The following is a 25,375-nucleotide window of genomic DNA, read 5'->3' as shown; positions in this document are numbered from 1 at the left end:
CCAATTACCTTTGGTCCCTTGAAAAAGATGCAGCCCCATATTAAAGAGCTGTAATTTCCAAACCCTACATCCAATTATGATGTGAACACCCTCAAATTAAAGCTGAGAGTTGAAACTTTAAGGCCAGACTGATTACAATTGCAAAATAAATATGTTTTGGTAAACAGCTAAAATGCCCAAACTTGTGTCACTGTCCAAATAGTTTCTGGACCTATCTATTTAAAGAAATCAAACCAAAGATGGCGAAAAAATGAAGCTATTTGTAATAATGAGAAATGACACAGGGAATAAGTATTTAAATCACTTACTTAAGTTTATTTAATACTTCACATAAAAGCCTTTGTTGGCGATGACAGCTTCAAGATGCCTCCTGTATGGAGAAACTAGTCACATGCATTGCCCAGGTGTGATTTTGGCCCATTATTCCACACTAACACTCTTAAAATTCTGAAGGTCCCGTGGGGAATCTTCATCATCCTGGTAGTTGGCAGATTGGCCCTAAATGCCCCAAAGTTGCTGAGGTTCTAATCCCCAGTGAGCCAATGGGATTGTAGTATATGCTGTTAACTGTTGTTAATCCAATAAAGTCTTATCTGAGTGTGGTCCCCTACCCTGCATGGTCTGAGAAGTGTTATACCAACGGGAAAGGAGTACGGCAATCAATAGGATGAACCCTGGCCCATGTGGTCTTTCTAACACTGCTGCATGGACAGTGCATGCACACTCAGCTCTGCTACATACGCACATTTACATACACACAGCTCTGTTACATATGCATATTTATATACACAGAGCTCTGATTCACATTTACATACACACAATACGTACATACAATATGTTAATAACATATATAGTTTCTACCCGTCTGAGTTATTTTTGATGGTCAACAAAATACGATTTTCCAGAAATTCATTTCTCACACTCTAGGTATGATAATGTCTTCTCTCGGTGTCGGATTTTTGATCTTTAAATGGGGCTGTCCACTACTTAGACAACCCCTTCTCATTTCTCATGTTTGGTCCTGTTAATATAAAAACAATTATACAAACCTCCCATGCCTGTGCCGTTCTAGCGGTGTCAGCACTTGCGTTTCCAGGGATTATATGATGTTGTTACGTCATGTAAGCCCTGTGCCCTATCAGCCCTGGCATGACTGTCTCCACCGTTTGACACATCGAACAATAAGAGAAGCTCAGAAAGCAGCTGTAGCCCTGGCTTCCTGTTGATGTTCAATCTGTCTGAAGGCGGGGACAGTGAAGCTGGCGCTGACTGGGCGCAGGGCTGGTGTGATGTAACAACCTCACAATAGCCCCGGGTACACAAGTGCAGACACGGCTGGAACAGCGACGACATAGAGGGTGAGTATGAGTGTTTTTATTTTAATGAGGCCAAACATGAGGAATGACAAGTGGTTGCCCTAGTATTGGACAACCCTATTAGGAAGATACAATTTTCAGTTAAAACTTTTCAAACATTCTGAACATGAAAAAGGCTTCTCCCCTGTATGAATTCTCTGGGGCTTAATCAATCTGATTTCTGGTTAAAACATTTCCCACATTCTCAACAGGAAAAAGGCCTCACTTTTTTGTGGGTTCTCAGGTGCTTAATCAAAGCTGATTTCTGGTTAAAACATTTCCCACATTCTGAACATGAAAAAGGCTTCTCCCCTGTGTGGGTTCTCTGGTGGTTATCAAGATTGTGTTTCCGGATAAAACATTTACCACATTCTGAACATGAAAAAGATTTCTCCCCTGTGTGGGTTCTCTGGTGATTATCAAGATTCTGTTTCCGGATAAAACATTTCCCACATTCTGAACATGAAAAAGGCTTCTCCCCTGTGTGGGTTTCTCTGGTGGTTATCAAGATTCTGTTTCCGGATAAAACATTTCCCACATTCTGAACATGAAAAAGGCTTCTCCCCTGTGTGGGTTTTCTGGTGGTTACGAAGATGTGATTTCCAGCTAAAACATTTCCCACATTCTGAGCATGAAAAAGGCTTCTCCCCTGTGTGGGTTCTTTGGTGTATAACAACATCTGATTTCCATTTAAAACATTTCCCACATTCTGAACATGAAAAAGGCATCTCCCCTGTGTGAGTTCTCTGGTGACGAACAAGCTTCGATTTCTGGTTAAAACATTTCCCACACTTGGAACAATAAAATATATTCTCTGCTGTGTGAATGTCTTGATTCTTAAGAAAAAACTTTTGGAGAGGAAAACTATTTCCATATTCTGAACATGAAAATGGCTTCTTTGCTTTAGGAGCAGTTTGATTTTTAATGCTTATTTTGTGACTTTGATTTTCCTTAGTAGTCGGTAATGAATCAGAAGACAGGACCTGTTTCAAAGGATCAGATGACAGATCTTTGCTGTGAAGGGATGATGGTATATCTGGTGTAATGGCATTCACTTCAATTGTATCTTGTGGGATCTCAAGATCATCGGATTTAAAAATTGAAGATGTCAGCTGTCCCTCTGATCTCCTGGTACAGTCATCTGCCAAGAATAAAAACAATTATAATTTTTGAATAAAATATCCTTGAATGTAATATTTTTGAACATTTCTACTTAAACTGTCGGTAACAATGGAAAGTTACGTAGAAAAATTTTATTATTCACCAAGACAATGACAGTTCACAGTCTAATAGAAAACCTCATAGGATGAACCAGTATAGTGTGGTGTTCAACTGTTTGTTCATTCTGCCTCCCAAATATGGAATAAAAAGCCACCAAACAATGTTATGTAGGCGAAAATAATACCAATAAAAACTTCTACTCATCCTGCAAAAAAAACAAGTCCCCACTCAGGTCCATTATCTGTTAGTGGAAAAACAGAGGTTTCCACATTATTAGTGGCTCAAAGGCTCTTAAAAAGAAACATAGCTTCCATAAACCAATCCAGCAATATCTGCTCTCCCAAATACAAATGCCCCCTTGCTTCTGACCCTTGCAGTGTGTCAAACCACATTTAGCATCCATGAATTTAGCATTACTATAGTGAGAAGAACACAGTAAATTTACGGTGTGTATCTCCTGGAGCACAATCTGGACACTATGTGTTGGGTAATAAAATGGCTAATGTGGAATTTCACTCTCCAAAATTCAGTGCGTGCTAATTTCCGGAAAGTGTCTGTGGAGTCAAAATAGTCACTAGTCCTATAGATTAATTCATTGAGGGTTATAATTTATAAAATGGAGTCACTTTATGGGGATTTCTAATGTTCTGGTTTTCTGCCATTTTGTCATATTAGGGCTTCTGCAAATGGTGTATCCCATCTCCTCTGGGATCTTCTCCTGCGATGTCTGCTTCTGTCACCAGGAGCCGCCTTATTCATTCTGCGGGTGGCGTTGGTGATGGAGATGTTGGAACCAGAAGCTCTGGGCGGTGCAGGCTCTGTCCAGCCATTAAGATTAGGGTGCTTGGGACCTGTAGTACCATCCAGTCTGGCAGTATGAGTGTGTGCAATCCAGCTGAAGTCACACTACTAAAGCTCAGAGTATATTGCCAGAAGCTGCCTGATACAGCCTTGTTCTCCTCTGGTTCAGTCCTCTGTACTCAGCACCCGGCTTGTGTGTTTGGTTCCTGATATGGCTTTGGCCCATTTACTGACTATTAGTGATGAGCGAGCATGCTTGTCACTACTCGTTACTTACCCGAGCATCACAGTGCTCGAAATGCTCAGTACTCAGCGAGTATTTTTTTTTCTTAAAATTTCGGGAGCGAGCTCGAGTGCCGGCCTCACATGTTTGGCACTTTTTAGGCAGCCAATTAACATGTAGGGATCGCCTGCCAGTCACTGTAATGCCGTAGCCATGTTGGTAGTGACATTACAGTGAATGGCTGGCCGCATAGCATCATCAGGTCTATATAAGACCAGGGACCCTGCCCTCATCACAGTCTACCCCGGAAATAGGCAGAGTAGGGAGAGCTGCGGCTGAGCGAGGGAGAGAATTCTAGCTTCTTTTAGGCAGGGATTCCACACTAGTTGTATTTATTTCATCTGAACCAACAGCCCTTGTAAGGGCTCATTCTGATGTATATTAATACTGCTGTTAGCAGGTTAGGCAGAGTTTGTGGAGAGATAGTGCACTACAGGTTAGGCTTCATTGCATGTTCTTTCTGCTGCTGTAACTCATATCAATAGCCCTAGTTCTCAGGGATAATAATATTCCTTTTTGCTCTTAATCCTGCTAATTTTTGTGAAAAGCAATATACTACACTATTTTTACTGCTCCATTTGTCTGTTAACAGTATACAGCCACACTTAGTTGATTTGACTAGCATTGCTATGTAGTGCAAGCATTGAAAAAGTCCATCTGTGGTGGTCAGATTTTACTGCGTAATGATCCTGAAATTTTTTGGAATCTGCGAAATATTATACTCCATTTAAAATGTGACAGTAGTGTGTTGAAAACATACATCCTGACTTGGCCGCTAACCAATAGCATATTGCTATTGCAGTAAAACTTGCTCATCTGAAGTGGTCAGATTTTTACTGCATTAATAATCGTGAAATTTTGTTGAAGCTGCCAAATACACTGTGTTCCAAATTATTATGCAAATAATATTTTTTTCAGATTTTCCCAAATTACCTATATGAATTGCAGTCATTGTAATTTTCCAGTCAAATAACTATTAGAGTACAATTGAAAGGTTTTTGCACAAACTGCCTATGATAACAGTATATTTTTTAAAAAATAAAACACTCAAACTGCACTCAAAATGCATGTTCCAAATTATTATGCACAGCAGAGTTTTCAACCTTTTCATTTTAATAAAGAACAAAAAAATGGTCAGTTTTGAAATTATAAGCATTAGCAGGTTATTACAAACTGAAATCAAACAGTTTTCACCTCAAAACTTTATTCTAGGTGATGTTACATTTGCACATAGGACCGCTTGTTCGAAAGGAGCTTCTGAACTCTCTCGTCCATTGAATTTGTCAGGTTTTGGATGGTTTCTGCTTTAATTGTTTTGCATGAGGACAGAATACCCTCCCAGAGCTGTTGCTTAGATGTGAACTGCCACCCGCCATCATAGACACTCCTTTTGATGAAGCTCCAGAGGTTCTCAATGGGGTTGAGGTCAGGGGAGCATGGGTGCCACACCATAAGTTTGTCCCCTTTTACGCCTATAGCAGCCAGAGATGCAGATGTGTTATGTGCAGCATGAGACGGGGCAAGGGGAAACTGTGCCTGCTGAAGTAGCACAACAAACACCCACATCATGTCGACCTAGCGTCCTGTCCCACTTTGTGGAACAACAGTCTTGAAGCCAGACCAGTATGAAAAGGTTGTTGGGTTGATAGCAGACAATGCTTCCAGTCAGTTTTCAGCACCACCCTGTCTTCCACACGGTCCAGTCTCAGTAGTCTTGAGTCTGGACCACATAATCCTCACCCTGAGCCTCCTTCCTCTCACCATGCCGAGCGCCCGGAGACAAGTGATCTCACACTTAGACACTCCGAAGGGCTGTTTATATTTCCATTTATAGTTTCTGTCCTCTTGCCCTGTTCGCTTCAAGCAGGATATGAGGAGATCACACTTAGCGATACCCAAATATTTGTAAGTCAGTAGGAAGACAAGGGTGTGGACGGGGAAGACGAGATGGTGGACGATGAGGTTACTTACCCAATCTGGGAAGGTGACAAGCAGAGCAAAGACAGCAGCGCAGAGAAGGTGGGATCCATAGTACCGCAACAGGCAGGAAGAGGTAGTGACGTGACCATAGAGACAAGGCAGGCAACTGTTCCCCAGAACACCAGCACGAGGGAAGTTGCCAGTCCAAGGGTTAGGTCTTCCTGAGTCTGGCGCTTTTTTAAAAACTGTCCAGTTAACCCAAAAAAGGCTATTTGCAACATATACTGTGCCAGCATCAGCAGGGGCAGCACAGCTACCAGCCTGACCACCACCAGCATGCTCAGGCACACGACAGCAAAGCACTCAACTAGCTGGGCCAAACGCCAGGACCAGAAACAGTGTCTGTGGGTGACACCACTGCCTCTTCACCTGTTGTATGTGCATGCCAATCCCCTGTCCATGATGCAGGCGAAGATGCCTCCCACTCTCCACCTGTCGTAGCAACCACATTCACGTCCTTGTCCCAGCGCAGCGTTCAGTTGTCCCTTGGAACACAAGCGGAAATACGCAGCCACCTGCACACCCACAGGCCACAATACTAAACGGCCACATTTCCAGACTGCTCGCACTGGAAATATTGCATTTTAGGCTTGTGGAGAAGGAAGCTTTCTGCAACCTCATGGCCGCAGCTGTACCTAGGTACTCAGTCCCCAGCAGCCACTATTTCTCCCGATGTACCATCCCTGCCTTACACAAGCACTTGTCCCTTAACATTACCCGTGCCCTCACAATGCAGTTACTAGGAAGGTCCACCTAACCACAGACATGTGGACAAGTGCTTGTGGCCAGGGATGCAACATTTCCCTGACGGCACAATGGGTGAATATTGTGCAAGCCGGGACCCAGTCGGATCTTGGGACGGAACATGTGCTACCGATGCCGAGGATTGCGGGCCCTGGTTCAATCAGGGTTGCCCCCACCTTGTACAGCAGTTCCTGCACCTCCTTCGCCTCTTCATCCTCCATATCTCTGAAACATCAATAATATGAAGCTAGAAACTTCAGCACTGCCTTGGCCAAGCAGCAACAGGCTCTGCAGAAGCTAATCTGCTTAGGTGACAAACTGCACACCCCTGCAGAGTTGTTGAAAGCTGTAACAGAGCAGACAGATCTGTGGCTCTCACCGTTGAACCTACAACCAAGCATGGTCGTGTGTAACAATGGCTGGAACCTGCAAGTGGCTCTGAAGCTTGGCAATCGAGCACATGTACCATGCCTGACCCACGTGCTCAACTTAGTGGTTCAGCGGTTTCTCAAAACCTACCATGATCTGCCTGAGCTGCTTGTGAAAGTACACTGCGTGTGCCCATTTCCGCAAGTCAGCTACAGCTTCCGCCGCCCTGGCTGTGCTTCAGCAGCCTTTGCAACTTCCAGCTCACTGATTGTTGTACAATGTTACCATGCGTTGGAACTCAACGTTGCATATGTTAACAAGGCCTTGTGAGCAGCAGTGGCCAGTTGTTGAGTACCAGCTCCAACACGCCCGTCAATATTCTGGTCAGTCTCCGCACATAAGAGCTGATGAGTGGACATGGATGTCTGACATCTGTGCAGTTCTCCAAACCTTTGAGGACTCCACCAAGATAGTGAGCGGTGGTGACGCCATAATCAACGTCACCCTCCCGCTTCTCTGCCTACTGAAACGCTCGCTGCTCACAATTAAAGAGGAGGTTTTGCAGGCGCAGCAAGTTGAGATGGGCAAGAAACTATACAGGGTGATGCTACACAGCCCAGCCTTGTATCATCTTTTCAACGTGGATTGGGTGCTAATGAGGAACACAGGCAGGTTTCCTGCGCTACAGACGGTACAACCTGCACCACCTTCATCCCGTCTGTTCACCGTGGCTGAAGAGGAGGAGGACAAAAGAGGAGTATGAGGAGGAGATGATGGACAATCATCCATCTTGGTGGGGACAGGGAAGTCTTGGCTCTTCGCAGTCTGGCACATATGGCTGAGTTTATGTTCTGCTGCCTTTCCCGTGACCCTCGCGTTGTACACATTTTGGGCAACAGTAATTACTGGTTGGTCACCCTTCTAGATCCATGCTACATGGAGAACTTTCTATCTCTCCTTCAAGTGGCAGCGAGGTCTAATAAAATGTTGCAGTACCAGAAGGCCCTAGTTGAAGAATATAAAAAATTCCCATCTGACAACTTAGATGGTAGAGGTCACAGTTCATTGGACAACCAATGAGTACAGGGAGACAGACACACAAAGCCATATGCAGTAGAAGCAGGGGAACACTCTCAAAGGTCTGGGACAGTTTTCTCAGACCCTCCCAGTGCCCAGGCCCTGATACACGGGGTAGTCTGACAACGAGGGAAAAGTTTTAGAAGATACTGAAGGAGTATCTTGCTGACTGTACCACCGTCCTTGGTGATTCCTCTGTGCCTTACAACTATCAGATATCCAAGTTAGACACGTGGCATGAACTGTTTCACTACAGCTTGGAGGTCCTGGCCTGCCCTGCCTCTAGCGTTTTGTCAGAGCGGGTTTTTAGTGCGCCGGGGGTATTATAACTGATAGGTGCGCCCACTTGTCAACTAAAAATGCTGACAGGCTGACTAATATCAAAATAAACAAGGCCTGGATTGGCCCAGACTTCTCAACACCACCGGATGACAGCAACAGAACATAAACTCAAATCCATTTTTTTTCTGGTCTATTCCCATGCAAATCTTCACACCCAGATAGGTGTGAAGATTTCTTCTTTTTATGTTGTTCTATTCCTTCTTCTCATCCTACACCACAATATCAACAGGGTGATCATCATGCAACACCCCCATTAATTATTTTAAAGGTATTTAGGACGCCCGCATGAATAATTTTTAGAGACCTACTTCTAACATTCTTTACAATATACATGTATACTCCTGATGGAAATGAGTGTTCATTGTCGCTGCATACACTGTCTATAACTTGATTGCATTCTTCAAAAAACTCATTGACAGATGTGTTTTTTAATGTAATCCACACTCAGAAATTCAACAAAGCAGGCAGGGTTGCTTGCGTTCCTTTACAGTTTGGTGCTGCCATATCCCAAAAAAATACTCTTTGGGGGCGGGTTAAAATCTATTTTATATTCTGCAATATTACCTCTCTTATCTGCAATTTGTGTACGAGTGAGCTATAGCACTAGGGATAGCGTATTACAGGTTATCTAGTTAGGGATTATAGCCTTATACTCCGTGCTGCTGCAAGCAAAAAAGAGAAAAAAATCTATGCTATTCCTTATTAATACCACTGTTAGCTACATTTAGTATAGGGATAGGTGCTAGGTTGTAGCATCTGCTGGAAATGACTGTTCATTCTGGTCACACACATCTTTCCACAGTTCATAACTTAAATGATTTCTTCCATTCACTCACTGACCAATTCAAAATTTTTACGGTGATCTGTACTCAGAAATTCATCATCGTTCACAGAAATTTATCATGGTTGACAGAAATTCATAACTTGGGGTCCTTGTCCTGCAAAAAGACCCTTGACCTAGGATGCCAATCCAACTTTCTGACACTGGGCACTACATTGCTACCCAAAATCGTTTGGGAATATTCAGATTTCATCATGCCTTACATACAGTCAAGGCATTCAGTGCCAGAAGAAGCAAAACAACCCCTAAATATCTTTGACCCTCCACTATACTTGACTGTAAGTTCTGTGTTCTTTTATTTTTAGGCCTCATTCCATTTACAGTAAACAGCTGAATGATGTGTTTTACCAAAAAGCACTATCTTGGTCTCATCTGTCCACAAGATGCCTACTGGCCCTGTAAAAATAGTGGAGGCCACTTGCTGGCACTCTATAAATTGTGAGGGCCGCCAGGTGGACCTCCAAGTTTCAAACTTTATATAATATATACAAAAAAAAATTTGACCACCTCAGATGGATACGTTATATTGCAGAAGCAATATATGGCCATGCAAGTTTCAAACTTTACCGTATTAAAGAAGTTGTCCACTAATTTTACATTTATACCCCATCCGTAGGATAGGGCATCAATGTCTGATTGACCTGGGTCCTGCACCCGGCAACCCTGCCAATCAGCTGCTATCGGTGCCAGTGGCTTCCGTCGGCCGGATGTGCTTACTTGCGGAGCTTGGCCGTCTAGCTTTAGTGGCCGCCGCAGGGTACTCTAACAATAGTAAGGGCCGCCTGATGGTGCTTTATAAATAGTGAGGCCTGAAAAAAATGGGCCTACTGATTACTCTTTTGTCTTCCGATTTTGTATTTTCTCTGCCCTCCTGGTTCTGACCCAGCTAAGATGACTATTTTTCATCTCTCACTCCACAGAACAACAGGTCACACCAAGGCCCAAGCCTAGGTGTCTCTGTGTAAGTCCAGATTCATGTAGATGGGTTAAAGAAGTTAAAGGCTGATGGGAAAACTGTGACTATAGACAAAAACACATCACATTTTCTACTGAAAAGATTAGGCTGAACAGTCTTGGGCTGTGTGCCCACGATGCGTTTTTTAAGCATTTCCGCAGCGGCAAAAACGCTCAAAAAACGCATGGTAGAAGGCCTGCCATGTTCCCCAATGATAATCCGCATGTGCTGTACACATGCTGCAGAAATTTCCGCTGCGGGTTATCATTGCGGAAAAAAACGCAGCACTACCAATTATTTTGTGGAAGCGCTGCGTTTTTGCCACCATTGACTTGCATTGGAAAGCTTGGATTCCGCATCACTGGATCTGTACATGCGGAATCCAAGCGTTTCAATGTGCGGATGGTACCCGGGTGTGGAGGAGAGGAGACTCTCATCCAGACCCGGGTACCATAGAACCTGTGAAAAAAAGCATAAAATAAAAAATAAATATACTTACCTTCTGATGGCCCCCGGTCTCCTTGTCTTAGCTTGCCGGCAGATCGCGGTGGACTCAAGGACCTGCGCTGACGTCATTTAGTCATGTGACGGCAGGTCCTTCAGTGTAGTGGACCGCAAGCTGCCGGCAAGCCAGGACCAAACGAAGCAAGACTCCGGGGGCCATCAGAAGGTAAGTATAGATTTATTTTTTGACATTCTTTGGGGTCACACTATATAAATCCATGCCGTTTGCATGGATTTGTATAGTGTAACCAAGTTGTCAAGCACTTTCCAAGTGATGCTAAAATCGCTTGGAAAGCGCATGTTAACCCGCATGCGGAAATGCATGTGAAGAACGATTCACATCCGCATGTCCCTGGCAGGAAAAACGCATGTACAATCCGCATGCGTTTTTTCTGCCAGGGAGATGCAGAAACGCTCAGGAAAAATCCGGAGCATTTCTGCATCGTGGGCACAAAGCCTTAATCAGTAAAAAAAAATGAGAAGAGTAACTAGTGGAGAAACCTCTCTGGAGTAAATAGATTATCAGCAGCAACAAACTCTAAATTATCCTAAAATCCAATATTTTCTGTCAGATGAGCTTCATGAAGAAATATTAGACATTTAAAGTGAACTTTTTATAATAGAGCAGAGCTGAGGAGTCTTAAATTTGAATATCTGGCATTTGGAAGAGGCAATGGAGACCTGTTTTAAAGAGACCAAGGAGTTACTGAGTAATATAAGTGAGGCAAGCCGATCCCACCAATCATACAAAATGAAAATCTGTAAACCAATAGACATAGAATAAAAAAAATGTAACATCCCCAACAACAATAAATGTATGAGGGGGGGAGCTCCAACACTAAACTGGAGTTGCACTCATTTATGGTGGACCATTGGAGCTACTATGCGTCCTGACCAGAAGAGTAGAGAAAGTATTAGTGCCCCCATTTCAGGAGAGATTGTGCAGTAATCTGAATTCCTTAGGACTGAAAACATAATGGAATTAATGACGTTGAGTGAATCCATGAAACCAGGGCTCGAGCCAACACATCTCCTGCAGGCGTGAATAAATGTATATTACAGCCATCAGCCACGCACAGCTTAGAGATATATCATGGCACAGGTGTAATGTTTTCTGTATAGTTTATCACAATCCTGTTTGAAGTTAGTTGGTTTTAAAAGAAATTGAAAAGTCAGGATAAAAGGGAAACTCTGTTGTTACTGACAGAAATTCACACTTGTCCCTCACTGCACATTTAATGTTGTCGATCATAAAAGTGAAGTTTGGCCAGAAAGACTGGACCTGGTCTTGTAGGGACCATATGAGCACATTCAGCAGCACAGAAGGGAGAGAAGGGAGATTCATCCAATAAGATATCAGGGATCTAGGAAGCCAACAGTATCATTACCCTCTGCTTTCTTTTACAGGCCCATCATAATATTTTTTTTCAAGTGATTTTCTAACTTCTCAGCACATTCTACATAATGTGACAAAGTCACTGGTAAAGTACTGGAGGAGAGATGTGTAGCACTGAGATTGTTAGCTCCAGTAATTAAACATAGGAAAAAGGTTCCAGCACACGAGGTGGTAAATCAGCCATCTTTAGTGCTAGAATGATTGAACACCTGTAGAGAGGGAGGTCATAGGATAAAATTCACAGCCATTAGAGTATTTGTGGGGTGGGCCTGGAGGTAACAGCCGCACTTTAAATAGAAACTGTTCCTGTGTTTGCCTCTTTAAGAAGCTGAGTGAGTCGATCACAATACGCTGACATTTGGCTTTGTAGTTTACAGATCTGGGCAGGTAAGGGTCAACGTCTCCTAATCACAGTGGGTAGGTGGATCCTCCAGATTGTAAGTTCTATAGAAAAGGGCTTTTAATGCCCAAAGTCATTTGGACAGTTTTGGGTGGAGGAGAATGTTGTGGTCTAGAGGGAAATGGTGATCACACGATTGTGATACGGCCGGTCTACATCACCCATAAGGCAGCCACAGCCGGTGACTGAGAAGAATCTGTGACTTCTCAGCATTTAGTGGTTACTACTCACCTGGGTAGTCATATGTAGGAATCCCCTCTTTACACCGCTCATCACCCCTCACATATGTCTCTGTAGTATTAATATGGGTCAGATCTTTACCCTGAAACAAATATTGTAAAAGTCACAGACAGATGGAGAAGTCCCATCTATGATCAGCTCTAATCCTGCCATCTCCACCGTTCTCATTACACAAGTATAAAACATATAATACTGGTGGATAAAACAAGACTGAACACAAGACCTTCACAGCCGTCTACACATCATAGGGGAGATCTCATGACACCTTCTCTCCATCTACCTGATGATCCTGAGGAACATTGGGGTCTTCTTGCTTACAGTCTTGTGGAAGAAGAGAACGGGGACATCTCTCTGGTGTTGTTCTCTTACTGGATAGATCTGGAGGAAACACATACAGGGACTGAATTAATTCTTTACATACAGATAATTATAGGCCGTGTGTATTTAGTCCTATTACCTGGTGATGTGAGGGGCTGGGGAACCTCCATCATGACGTCCTTGTACAGATCTTTGTGTCCTTCTAAATACTCCCACTCCTCCATGGAGAAATAGACAGCGACATTCTGACACCTTATAGGAACCTGACACATAACAATGATACCATCATTCCCCCCAATCACTTCATAGCGTTACTGTATAATGTCCCAGCATTCCCAGCAGTGTCACCTCTCCAGTCAGCAGCTCAATCATCTTGTAGGTGAGTTCTAGGATCTTCTGGCCATTGATATCTTCATGTATCAGGGGGTGAGGGGGAGGTCCTGTGATTGGGCTCAGGGGTCTTCCCCATCCCTCAGACACAGGGTCCTGACAGCGCTCACTAGAGGTCTTCTTCACTACTGTGTAATCCTGGTTATGGAGAGACACATTAATACATCTCACTCCAGACATTTCCAGAGTCCTCACCTCTCCAGTTCTGTCCATCTGTTATTCCCATAGATAAGAATGATGTAATGTGACGTCATCAGAATCTCTCACCTCTCCAGTAAGCCGGAAGAGGATCTCTAGGGTGAGGTGGAATATCCTCTCCGCCATCTTGTCTCTGTCCATATCCATCTTTGATGGGTAATTCTGAAAAATTCTCTTATATAGGAGATCTTCACTGAGAGGATCTGATATTGTAGAGACCTGAATGAGAAGAAGATGAGCCGATGTAACATCATAAAAATCCTGTAAATAATACAATTACTGGAGATAATAAGGGGAAATATATCAGGAGATAGAAGGTGTAGGTGTTGTATTCTCTAGTCTTTTATGGACTGGAACATAAGTTGAATTGCTGACTCAGACATCTCCTCTATACTCCCAATCACTGGCTGTGTTACTCACTGCGTCAGCAGCTGATTGGCTGTAATAATCACAAGTTCGTTGGGGCTGACCAGGAAATACAGAGATTGGCGGGGACCCTAACAGCAATGATATTTTTATTATTTTACAACATTCAGTTATTTTCATTGACTTCTACTAATAAAACCTATATATTTTAGGCCACAGACAACAAGCAGTTTCTTCCTCGGAGTCTGCAGCTGAATATGTTTCTCATAGACTCATCTTCCATAAAGCTAATTCTCGTCGCATTTACTGGCACTGGAATTATATTATACTGTGTGTGGGGGATGGCGGTACTGTGGGAACATTACACTGTGTGGCGGCATCATATATACTGCATAATGGCAAACAAAAAACCGAAGAAAGATGATCTAGAGGCCGTATTGTAAAACTACAATAATCCTTATTAGTATCAATAATCAATCACAGGGCATGGAAGTGGACAGAGCACAGTGCAAATGGCTATGCATAAAGACGCGCAGCAGGGAAGATACATAGTAAGAGCAATAAGTTAAAGTGTATAATTTATATATATGTGTACACCCCCTACATATCCAGGAATCAATACATATAAGAATGAACAAGTATAAATCTGTCTTAGTATGATATGTCACTCTTAAGGGTAGTGTGGAACCACCAGTATGTGCAAGGCTATATGTACCCACATACTGGCCAATCATTATGGGGTAAATTGATTGTAAGGCAAATTGATACTGCAATTTACCCTATAATGATTGGCCAGTATGTGGGTACATATAGCCTTGCACATACTGGTGGTTCCACACTACCCTTAAGAGTGACATATCATACTAAGACAGATTTATACTTGTTCATTCTTATATGTATTGATTCCTGGATATGTAGGGGGTGTACACATATATATAAATTATACACTTTAACTTATTGCTCTTACTATGTATCTTCCCTGCTGCGTGTCTTTGTGCATAGCCATTTGCACTGTGCTCTGTCCACTTCCATGCCCTGTGATTGATTATTGATACTGTGAGGACTTGGCCACTTACTAAATACTTTTCCAGCACTGAGCACCCCTTTTCGTCAATCTTAATTTTGTGTTTTGTTAGAAATTTGCTTGCTGTGTTTTGTTAGTGATTTGTTTGCTCATAAGTTCAACCTCAAGTATCTATTCCATTCAGTGACCATATCTCCGAGACCTTGGGCCATTGTTCTCTCCGTCACCACTGGTAGTCTTACATGCAAACCCAGGGGATGGGTTCCACCGGAGAAAATATCTCCACTAAGGCACAATTAGCTGGGGGAGGGAGGGATGAGCACTTCTGCCAATTCAGGGGGCTGAACCCTGTGGAGAACAGAAGATTCATGGCTAGTCGGACTGAGAGCGGGGTGGTATCATGGGCTGCGGTCCTGATATCCATCATCCGAAGGAGCAGATGCTGTGACTGCCAATATACCGGCAGGGAATACAAAAAGCTGTGGGCCAACGAAAAGTTGGGGGACAGTGGGCATCACCTGGTACGGGGCAGTGGAACTACTGATCCCAGGTTGGAAACTCGAGGACTAAGAGAATTGCCTGTTGGACATTTACCTGGAAATGCTGTTCACCGTGGCCGGAAGGAATAAAACTAATTGCATCGATAACCTGCCTAGGTGATTATTAAAATCCACAACCGCACATCTTTACAGATACTAATAAAGCTTATTGTGGTTTTACAATACGGCCTCTAGATCGTCTTTCTTCAGTATTTTGTTTGTTATGTTTATAGCGATTGGCCATGATATTTAGCCCTAATAAATGGTAGGAGTCTATTATTACATTATTGTGATTGATATATGATAAATATTGCTCTCCCTACTATTGTTCCTATGAATTTCATCTACTATACTGCATAAGGGGCATAATGGGGGCATTACACTGTGGGGGGCATCATACATCCTGCATAAGGGGCATAATGCGGGCATTACACTATGTGGGGGCATCATACATACTGTATAAGGGGCATAATGGGGGCATTACACTGTTGGGGGCATCATACATCCTGCATAAGGGGCATATTGGGGGCATTACACTGTGTGGGGGCATCATACATACTGTATAAGGGGCATAATGGGGGCATTACACTGTGGGGGGCATCATACATACTGCATAAGGGGCATAATGGGGGCATTACACTGTGTGGGGGGCATCATACATACTGCATAAGGGGCATAATGGGGGCATTACACTGTGTGGGGGCATCATACATCCTGCATAAGGGGCATAATGGGGGCATTACACTGTGGGGGGCATCATACATACTGTATAAGGGGCATAATGGGGGCATTACACTGTGTGAGGGCATCATACATCCTGCATAAGGGGCATAATGGGGGCATTACACTGTGGGGCCAGTAAAGGGGTCCTGTACTATGAGAACAATACGTTTCCTGCCTTCCTGTCTCCATAGTTGGGTCGTATGTATCTATTACAGGAAACAGACCAAAAACCTTATGATTCTTATAAAGGGGCAACACAAGACCCCAAAAGAGTCTCGGTGCTGAAGGGGTTAATGCCCCCTGCGCCCAGTAATGGGGTCTCCACATACCTCCACCTGCAGAGCCGCCACCACATATATGGCTGCTCTGTGCGTACAGGAGCTGTGATGAGGTCACAGGAGGGGAGGAGTCAGGGGTCACATGATCAGGGGCCTCAGTGGATGCAGGACTCTGCTGTGCTGGTTGTCATGGTGCTGGATGAGCTGAAGTTTATGTGTGGGGTCAGGAGGGGTTTACAGTGTGGATGTAGCAGAGCCGCGCGTGTACGAGGTGTACGGAGCAGAGCCGCGCGTGTACGAGGTGTACGGAGCGGAGCCGCGTGTGTACGAGGCGTACGGAGCAGAGCCGCGTGTGTACGAGGTGTATGGAGCGGAGGCGCGTGTGTACGAGGTGTACGGAGCAGAGCCGTGTGTACGAGGTGTACGGAGCGGAGCTGTGCATACGAGGTGTACGAAGCAGAGCCGCGTGTGTACGAGGTGTACTTAGCGGAGCCGCGTGTGTACGAGGTGTACTTAGCGGAGCCTCGTATGTACGAGGTGTACGGAGCTGAGCCGCGTGTGTACGAGGTGTACGGAGCGGAGCCGCGTGTGTACGGAGCGGAGCCTCGTGTGTACGAGGTGTACGGAGCGGAGCCTCGTGTGTACTAGGTGTATGGAGCGGAGCCGCGTGTGTACTAGGTGTACGGAGCGGAGCCGCATGTATACGAGGTGTACGGAGCGGAGCCGCGTGTGTACGAGGTGTACGGAGCGGAGCCGCGTGTGTACGAGGTGTACGGAGCGGAGCCGCGTGTGTACGAGGTGTACGGAGCGGAGCCACGCGTGTACGAGTTGTACGGTTCGGAGACGCGCGTGTACGAGTTGTACGGAGCGGAGACACGCGTGTACGAGGTGTACGGAGCGGAGCCGCGCGTGTACGAGGTGTACGGAGCGGAGCCGCGCGTGTACGAGGTGTACGGAGCGGAGCCGCGCGTGTACGAGGTGTACGGAGCGGAGCCGCGCGTGTACGAGGTGTACGGAGCGGAGCCGCGCGTGTACGAGGTGTACGGAGCGGAGCCGCGTGTGTACGAGGTGTACGGAGCGGAGTCGTGTGTATGAGGTGTACGGAGCGGAGCCGCGCGTGCACGAGGCGTGCGGAGCGGAGCCGCGCGTGTACGAGGCGTGCGGAGCGGAGCTGCGCGTGTACGAGGCGTGCGGAGCGGAGCCACGCGTGTACGAGGTGTACGGAGCGGAGCCGTGTGTACGAGGCGTGCGGAGCGGAACCGCGCGTGTACGAAGCGTGCGGAGCGGAGCCGCGCGTGTACGAGGCGTGCGGAGCCGCGCGTGTACGAGGCATGCGGAGCGGAGCCGCGCGTGTACGAGGCGTACGGAGCGGAGCCGCACGTGTATGAGGCGTGCGGAGCAGAGCCTCGTATGTACGAGGTGTACGGAGCTGAGCCGCGTGTGTACGAGGTGTACGGAGCGGAGCCGCGTGTGTACGGAGCGGAGCCTCGTGTGTACGAGGTGTACGGAGCGGAGCCGCGTGTGTACGAGGTGTACGGAGCGGAGCCGCGTGTGTACGAGGTGTACGGAGCGGAGCCACGCGTGTACGAGTTGTACGGAGCGGAGACGCGCGTGTACGAGGTGTACGGAGCGGAGCCGCGTGTGTACGAGGTGTACGGAGCGGAGCCACGCGTGTACGAGTTGTACGGAGCGGAGACGCGCGTGTACGAGGTGTACGGAGCGGAGCCGCGCGTGTACGAGGTGTACGGAGCGGAGCCGCGCGTGTACGAGGTGTATGGAGCGGAGCTGCGCGTGTACGAGGTGTACGGAGCGCAGCCGCGCGTGTACGAGGTGTACGGAGCGGAGCCTTGCGTGTACGAGGTGTGCGGAGCCGCGCGTGTACGAAGTGTACGGAGCGGATCCACGCGTGTACGAGGTGTACGGAGCGGAGCCGCGCGTGTACGAGGTGTACGGAGCGGAGCCGCGTGTGTACGAGGTGTACGGAGCGGAGTCGTGTGTATGAGGTGTACGGAGCGGAGACGCGCGTGCACGAGGCGTGCGGAGCGGAGCCGCGCGTGTACGAGGCGTGCGGAGCGGAGCCGCGCGTTTACGAGGCGTGCGGAGCGGAGCCGCGCGTGTACGAGGTGTACGGAGCGGAGCCGTGTGTACGAGGCGTGCGGAGCGGAGCCGCGCGTGTACGAGGCGTGCGGAGCGGAGCCGCGCGTGTACGAGGCGTGCGGAGCGGAGCCGTGCGTGTACGAGGCGTGCGGAGCGGAGCCGCGCGTGTACGAGGCGTGCGGAGCCGCGTGTGTACGAGGCGTACGGAGCGGAGCCGCGCGTGTACGAGGCGTGCGGAGCGGAGCCGCGCGTGTACGAGGCGTGCGGAGCGGAGCTGCGCGTGTACGAGGCGCGCGGAGCGGAGCCGCGCGTGCACGAGGCGTGCGGAGCCGCGCGTGTACGAGGCGTGCGGAGCTGCGCGTGTACGAGGCATACGGAGCGGAGCCGCGCGTCTACGAGGCGTGCGGAGCAGAGCCTCGTATGTACGAGGTGTACGGAGCTGAGCCGCGTGTGTACGAGGTGTACGGAGCTGAGCCGCGTGTGTACGAGGTGTATGGAGCGGAGCCGCGTGTGTACGGAGCGGAGCCTCGTGTGTACGAGGTGTACGGAGCGGAGCCGCGTGTGTACTAGGTGTACGGAGCGGAGCCGCATGTATACGAGGTGTACGGAGCGGAGCCGCGTGTGTACGAGGTGTACGGAGCGGAGCCGCGTGTGTACGAGGTGTACGGAGCGGAGCCGCGTGTGTACGAGATGTACGGAGCGGAGCCACGCGTGTACGAGTTGTACGGAGCGGAGACGCGCGTGTACGAGGTGTACGGAGCGGAGCCGCGCGTGTACGAGGTATACGGAGCGGAGCCGCGCGTGTACGAGGTGTACGGAGCGGAGCCGTGTGTACGAGGCGTGCGGAGCGGAGCCGCGCGTGTACGAGGCGTGCGGAGCGGAGCCGCGCGTGTACGAGGCGTGCGGAGCGGAGCCGCGCGTGTACGAGGCGTGCGGAGCGGAGCCGCGCGTGTACGAGGCGTGCGGAGCCGCGTGTGTACGAGGCGTACGGAGCGGAGCCGCGCGTGTACGAGGCGTGCGGAGCGGAGCCGCGCGTGTACGAGGCGTGCGGAGCGGAGCTGCGCGTGTACGAGGCGCGCGGAGCGGAGTCGCGCGTGCACGAGGCGTGCGGAGCCGCGCGTGTACGAGGCGTGCGGAGCTGCGCGTGTACGAGGCATACGGAGCGGAGCCGCGCGTCTACGAGGCGTGCGGAGCAGAGCCTCGTATGTACGAGGTGTACGGAGCTGAGCCGCGTGTGTACGAGGTGTACGGAGCTGAGCCGCGTGTGTACGAGGTGTATGGAGCGGAGCCGCGTGTGTACGGAGCGGAGCCTCGTGTGTACGAGGTGTACGGAGCGGAGCCGCGTGTGTACTAGGTGTACGGAGCGGAGCCGCGTGTATACGAGGTGTACGGAGCGGAGCCGCGTGTGTACGAGGTGTACGGAGCGGAGCCGCGTGTGTACGAGGTGTACGGAGCGGAGCCGCGTGTGTACGAGTTGTACGGAGCGGAGCCACGCGTGTACGAGTTGTACGGAGCGGAGACGCGCGTGTACGAGGTGTACGGAGCGGAGCCGCGCGTGTACGAGGTATACGGAGCGGAGCCGCGCGTGTACGAGGTGTACGGAGCGGAGCCGCGCGTGTACGAGGTGTACGGAGCGGAGCCTTGCGTGTACGAGGTGTACGGAGCGGAGCCGCGCGTGTACGAGGTGTACGGAGCGGATCCGCGCGTGTACGAGGTGTACGGAGCGGAGCCGCGCGTGTACGAGGTGTACGGAGCGGAGCCGCGTGTGTACGAGGTGTACGGAGCGGAGCCGTGTGTATGAGGTGTACGGAGCGGAGCCGCGCGTGCACGAGGCGTGCGGAGCGGAGCCGCGCGTGTACGAGGCGTGCGGAGCGGAGCCGCGCGTGTACGAGGTGTACGGAGCGGAGCCGTGTGTACGAGGTGTACGGAGCGGAGCCGCGCGTGTACGAGGCGTGCGGAGCGGAGCCGCGCGTGTACGAGGCGTGCGGAGCGGAGCCGCGCGTGTACGAGGCGTGCGGAGCCGCGCGTGTACGAGGCGTACGGAGCGGAGCCGCGCGTGTACGAGGCGTGCGGAGCGGAGCCGCGCGTGTACGAGGCGTGCGGAGCCGCGCGTGTACGAGGCGCACGGAGCGGAGCCGCGCGTGTACGAGGCGTGCGGAGCAGAGCCGCGCGTGTACGAGGCGTGCGGAGGGGAGCCGCGCGTGTACGAGGCGTACGAAGCAGAGCCGCGCGTGTACGAGGGGTACGGAGCGGAGCCGCGTGTACGAGGGGTACGGAGCGAAGCCGCGCGTGTATGAGGTGTACGGAGCGGAGCCGCGCGTGTACGAGGCGTGCGGAGCGGAGCCGCGCGTGTACGAGGTGTACGGAGCGGAGCCGTGTGTACGAGGTGTACGGAGCGGAGCCGCGCGTGTACGAGGCGTGCGGAGCCGCGCGTGTACGAGGCGTGCGGAGGGGAGCCGCGCGTGTACGAGGCGTGCGGAGCCGCGCGTGTACGAGGCGTACGGAGCGGAGCCGCGCGTGTACGAGGTGTGCGGAGCGGAGCCGCGCGTGTACGTGGCGTGCGGAGCTGAGCCGCGCGTGTACGTGGCGTGCGGAGCTGAGCCGCGCGTGTACGAGGCGTGCGGAGCCGCGCGTGCACGAGGCGTACGGAGCGGAGCCGCGCGTGTACGAGGCGCGCGGACTGGAGCCGCGCGTGTACGAGGCGTACGAAGCAGAGCCGCGCGTGTACGAGGGGTACGGAGCGGAGCCGCGTGTACGAGGGGTACGGAGCGAAGCCGCGCGTGTATGAGGTGTACGGAGCGGAGCCGCGCGTGTACGAGGCGTGCGGAGCAGAGCCGCGCGTGTACGAGGCGTGCGGAGGGGAGCCGCGCGTGTACGAGGGGTACGGAGCGGAGCCGCGTGTACGAGGGGTGCGGAGCGAAGCCGCGCGTGTATGAGGTGTACGGAGCGGAGCCGCGCGTGTATGAGGTGTACAGAGCAGAGCGGAGCCGCGCCTGTACGAGGTGTACGGAGCTGAGCCGCGCGTGTACGAGGAGTACGGAACTTTGGCCATGCCCCTGGCCACACCCCAATCCATGCCCATTTACCTTGACTTAATCCTCTGGGAGGAGGTGTTGTCAGAGGGGCGCTGGTAATGAGGGGCATTCAGCAGACGCAGGGTGCAGACCCAAATCCAGGACTGTCCACTGTATCTGGGACCATTGGGACTAGAGATGAGCGGATGCATTCACGGGTCTCTGGTCCAGCGTTCAGATCAGTGGTATCTGGCGACTGGACAGGAGGCCGTGAATTTCTAATATTCCGCTGTCCCTGGCGGTTTTTGATCACCAGGGCAACACAACATCATCTGTGCGTCCTGCTCATCTCTAGTTGGGATCTGAGGATTATTTTTTGTTCCTTGATTCACAGTCTGAGGCGCCAGAACTTTCTCATCTTTATGTAGCTTCACTATTATACGACATCTTGCTTATTTGTGTCTGCAAGGCCATGTTCACATGTCCCAATCCTGGTATGCATGGCCCCCTCATCCTCAATCCTGGTATGCATGGCCCCCTCATCCTCAATCCTGGTATGCATGGCCCCCTCATCCCCAATCCTGGTATGCATGGTCCCCTCATCCCAATCCTGGTATGCATGGACCCCTCATCCCCATCCTGGTATGCATGGCCACCTCATCCCCAATCCTGGTATTCATGGCCCCCTCATTTCCAATCCTGGTATGCATGGCCCCCTCATCTCCAATCCTGGTATGTATGGCCCCCTCATTTCCAATTCTGGTATGCATGGCCCCCTCATTTCCAATCCTGGTATGCATGGCCCCCTCATCCCCAATCCTGGTATGCATGGCCCCCCCATCCCCAATCATGGTATGCATGGTCTAAACGTACAAAAAACTCTATTGAAATAGAGGTAACTAGAATATGTGTAAACATGAAAAAACCTCTAAAAAATAATTTTTATTCTGATTCCTTTTAAAACACACCAAAAAACCTCTGTGATATGCAAGTAAGAAGGTTCATGATTATATCAAGATCCGTCTAAAAATCCCTTAGGGACTACTTAGCATTGAGTCAAAAATAGAAATAGATAATCACACATGGGTCAGTGAAGTCTTAAACATGATAAACATTCATTTACAATATAGACTTAAAACTGCCCTATCTTAGAAAGCCTCAACTGATACTGCCTGTCATGGAGCTTGGCACCCTAGTATACGAATCTGGCGCCCCCATTCAACGGCGGCTGTCCCTCACTTTCTCTGCTAGACCCTGATAATGTGAGTTATAAACAGGTAATGAGTGACTGCCTATTCTAATACATTTTTTATACTATGCTTATAGATTACAAATAGAGAATGCAGCATAATGTCAAACTTATCTCATATTCCGGAAATCACCCCAACGCGTTTCCCCTTCCTGTAGGTTCATCAGGAGGCCAAATGTACAGAACTCCAGAAAAGCATGAGTGAAGATGTCGCTCAATGAAGGATATGGCAGGCTATGCTAGTATGTGCCACGGCTGTATTTAAATATCGTGCTCAATCATAGCCCGTAAATCTCGTACGCCTACTTCTGATACCATCCTCCCCATCCTGTATTGTCTCCTGTCTGCAGATTGAGACTGCGCATGCCCAGTACCCAGGATGCTAGAGGTTGCGTCGTCAACGAGCAGGACGCATCGCTTTCTAGACCGGAAATGACGTTTGCGTTCCACGATGACCCGCAAAGGGGGTCGACTTCTTACTTGCATATCACAGGGGTTTTTTGGTGTGTTTTAAAAGGAATCAGAATAAAAATAATTTTTTTTGAGTTTTTTTCATGTTTACACATGGTATGCATGGTCCCCTCATCCCCAATCCTGGTATACATGTCTCCCCCGTCACTGCACACATAAAAAAAATAAACACTCATACTCAGATTCCTTCCCTCTGTTCTAGCGCTGCGCCCTGTTCTGCCAGCAGCAGCTCACATCAGCATCTGAGCAGCGCATGACATCACTGTCATGTGCCCTAAGACGCTGGTGTGAGCTGCGGGGATATTCACTCTTCTCCATGCCGGGACTATGGGCATGGAGAGGAGTGAATATTCATTCTCCTTATTAGCGCACACTTTTAGCAGCGGTTGCAGCTCCTGCTACGGCTCAGTGATTTTCTATGCCTACTACTAAAGAGAATGAATATTCACTCTTCTCCACGCCCATGGTAAGGTAATGATAACAGGAACTGAACTAGTATGTACTAAAATGCTGCCTGCAAAAGAGGAGACAATCCATCGTGTCTGCTCCTCAGGGTTCCCCCCCGCAGCAGCCACAGCCTGTGTGCTCCGTTTTGTCGCTGCTCTCTGAGTCCCTGTGTATGCCTGCTTCTTCAATGCTGTGGGGTTGCTGCAGGCACACAGAGACTGAGAAATCAGACACAATGGAGCTACTGAAGATGATTGCAGTTTTGCTGCTGAAATTATTACCTTAGACTAGTCCAGGAGAATGCCGGAATCAGGATATGCGGTGTGCTCACTCTCTCACTCTCTGAACCACCGGTAGAAGAGGAGATGGAAGGGGTGTAGTCTGATACATGGGGGGGGGGGGGGAGTGCATGTCGGGATATTGTCTGCTTCTCACTGCGTGGAAGAAGTAAGGTCCTGACTGGGACGACTGCATGACAGAGTCTTAAAATTAGGACGGTCCCACAATATGCGGGACGGTTGGGAGCTAAAGCGCTGGGTTTCCTCCTTTGTGAGGCTTTGCCGCCTTTACTGCGGTGACTTCAGTTGTTGCTTGTTTGTGGGTCTTTCTCCCTTAAGTTTTGTGATCAGTCTGTGAAATGCAGATCGATGGGGTTGAGATCTGGTGAGTGATGCAGCCATTGCAGAATATTCCATTTCTTACAGTAAAAAACTCCTGGGTTCCTTTCACACTATGTTTTGTGTCATTGTCCATCTGTATTGTGACGCGCCGATCATGTGACTGCCATTCATATAACCTTTTCCGCCCAGCCACATGACCATGATTATAATGATGTGATTGTACATCACTTCCCATTCTGCCCCCACATTACTCATTATCATGTGATTTCTTTTAAGTGGCGAATACATCAACACTTTCAGTATTGGTGCATCAGCGGTGAGATAACTGCTTCCGCTCATGTGTTGGTCGCGTTATTGGTCACATGACCACGGCATCATTGGTCTTGCGTGTTAGCAGTGGGATGATCTCTTCTAGCCATGTGTTGGTCACATTACTGACCACATGGCTATCACATCATCTATCTTGTGCTTACCAGTATGGTGACTCCTATGGGAATACAGGTGTCTCCTGCACCTTGTTTTCAGTGGGTGGGCCATCTGAGGATAGCGTCTGAAGCCACTACCGCTTCTTCGATGATGTCCCATTCATTTTGTATGCACAGGAATCCACCTGTGTTACAACTGTTTTGATTGGCTTCTACATGTGTAAATAGCCTGGTTGTTCAGTCCACCATCACCCATTGACAAAGCTCGGTGCGAAAAGCATGTTTTTTCCCTTTGATCGGTGTGGTTACTTTATGCCACTAGGCATTTCTTATACTTAAGTAAATATATACAGTTGAGACCAGAAGTTTACATACACTGTATAAAAATACATGTTTATCTCAATATCTGACATGAATTTAGAATAAACCTTTCCCGTTTTAGGTCAATTAGGATTACCATATTTTTTAATATTTGCCAAATGCCAGAATAATGAGAGAGAGAGAGAATGTTTTAAGGCATTTTTATTACTTACTGCAAAGTCAAAAGTTTACATACACTAAGATTACTATGCCTTTAAACAATTCTGGACTGCCTATATGATGATGTCATGTGTTTGAAAGCTTCTGAGACACACCTGTGGATGTATTTTAATGCACACCTGAAACATACTGCTTATTTGTGCAGTATCATGGTCAAGTCTAAAGAAA

The 25,375-nt window shown here is 48.7% G+C and overlaps 1 protein-coding gene across 2 annotated transcripts; it reads right to left on the bottom strand.

Moving 5' to 3' along the window:
• Window positions 1-1,644: 1,644 nt before the first annotated feature.
• Window positions 1,645-24,005, bottom strand: LOC141192451 (uncharacterized). Of its 2 annotated transcripts, none has more exons than XM_073661984.1 (7): window positions 23,904-24,005; window positions 13,484-13,633; window positions 13,175-13,354; window positions 12,966-13,089; window positions 12,789-12,886; window positions 12,500-12,590; window positions 1,645-2,496 (listed from the first exon to the last, which is right to left on the bottom strand). In XM_073661984.1, exons 2-7 carry the CDS (start codon window positions 13,559-13,561, stop codon window positions 1,775-1,777), a joined length of 1,293 nt encoding a protein of 430 aa, XP_073518085.1. In that variant the 5' UTR covers window positions 13,562-13,633; window positions 23,904-24,005; the 3' UTR covers window positions 1,645-1,774. The 2 variants fall into 2 exon arrangements, with proteins under 2 accessions (XP_073518085.1, XP_073518084.1); XM_073661983.1 differs by lacking the exon at window positions 23,904-24,005 and adding an exon at window positions 16,396-16,501.
• Between the last annotated feature and the right edge of the window lie 1,370 nt (window positions 24,006-25,375).

The sequence above is a fragment of the Phyllobates terribilis genome, unplaced genomic scaffold (assembly GCF_046119375.1).
Source record: "Phyllobates terribilis strain yellow unplaced genomic scaffold, ASM4611937v1 Scaffold_61__1_contigs__length_8056638, whole genome shotgun sequence".
Lineage (NCBI taxonomy): Eukaryota > Metazoa > Chordata > Amphibia > Anura > Dendrobatidae > Phyllobates > Phyllobates terribilis.
Note: the sequence above shows the minus strand (reverse complement) of the source record. Positions and strands in the feature narration are given on the sequence as shown.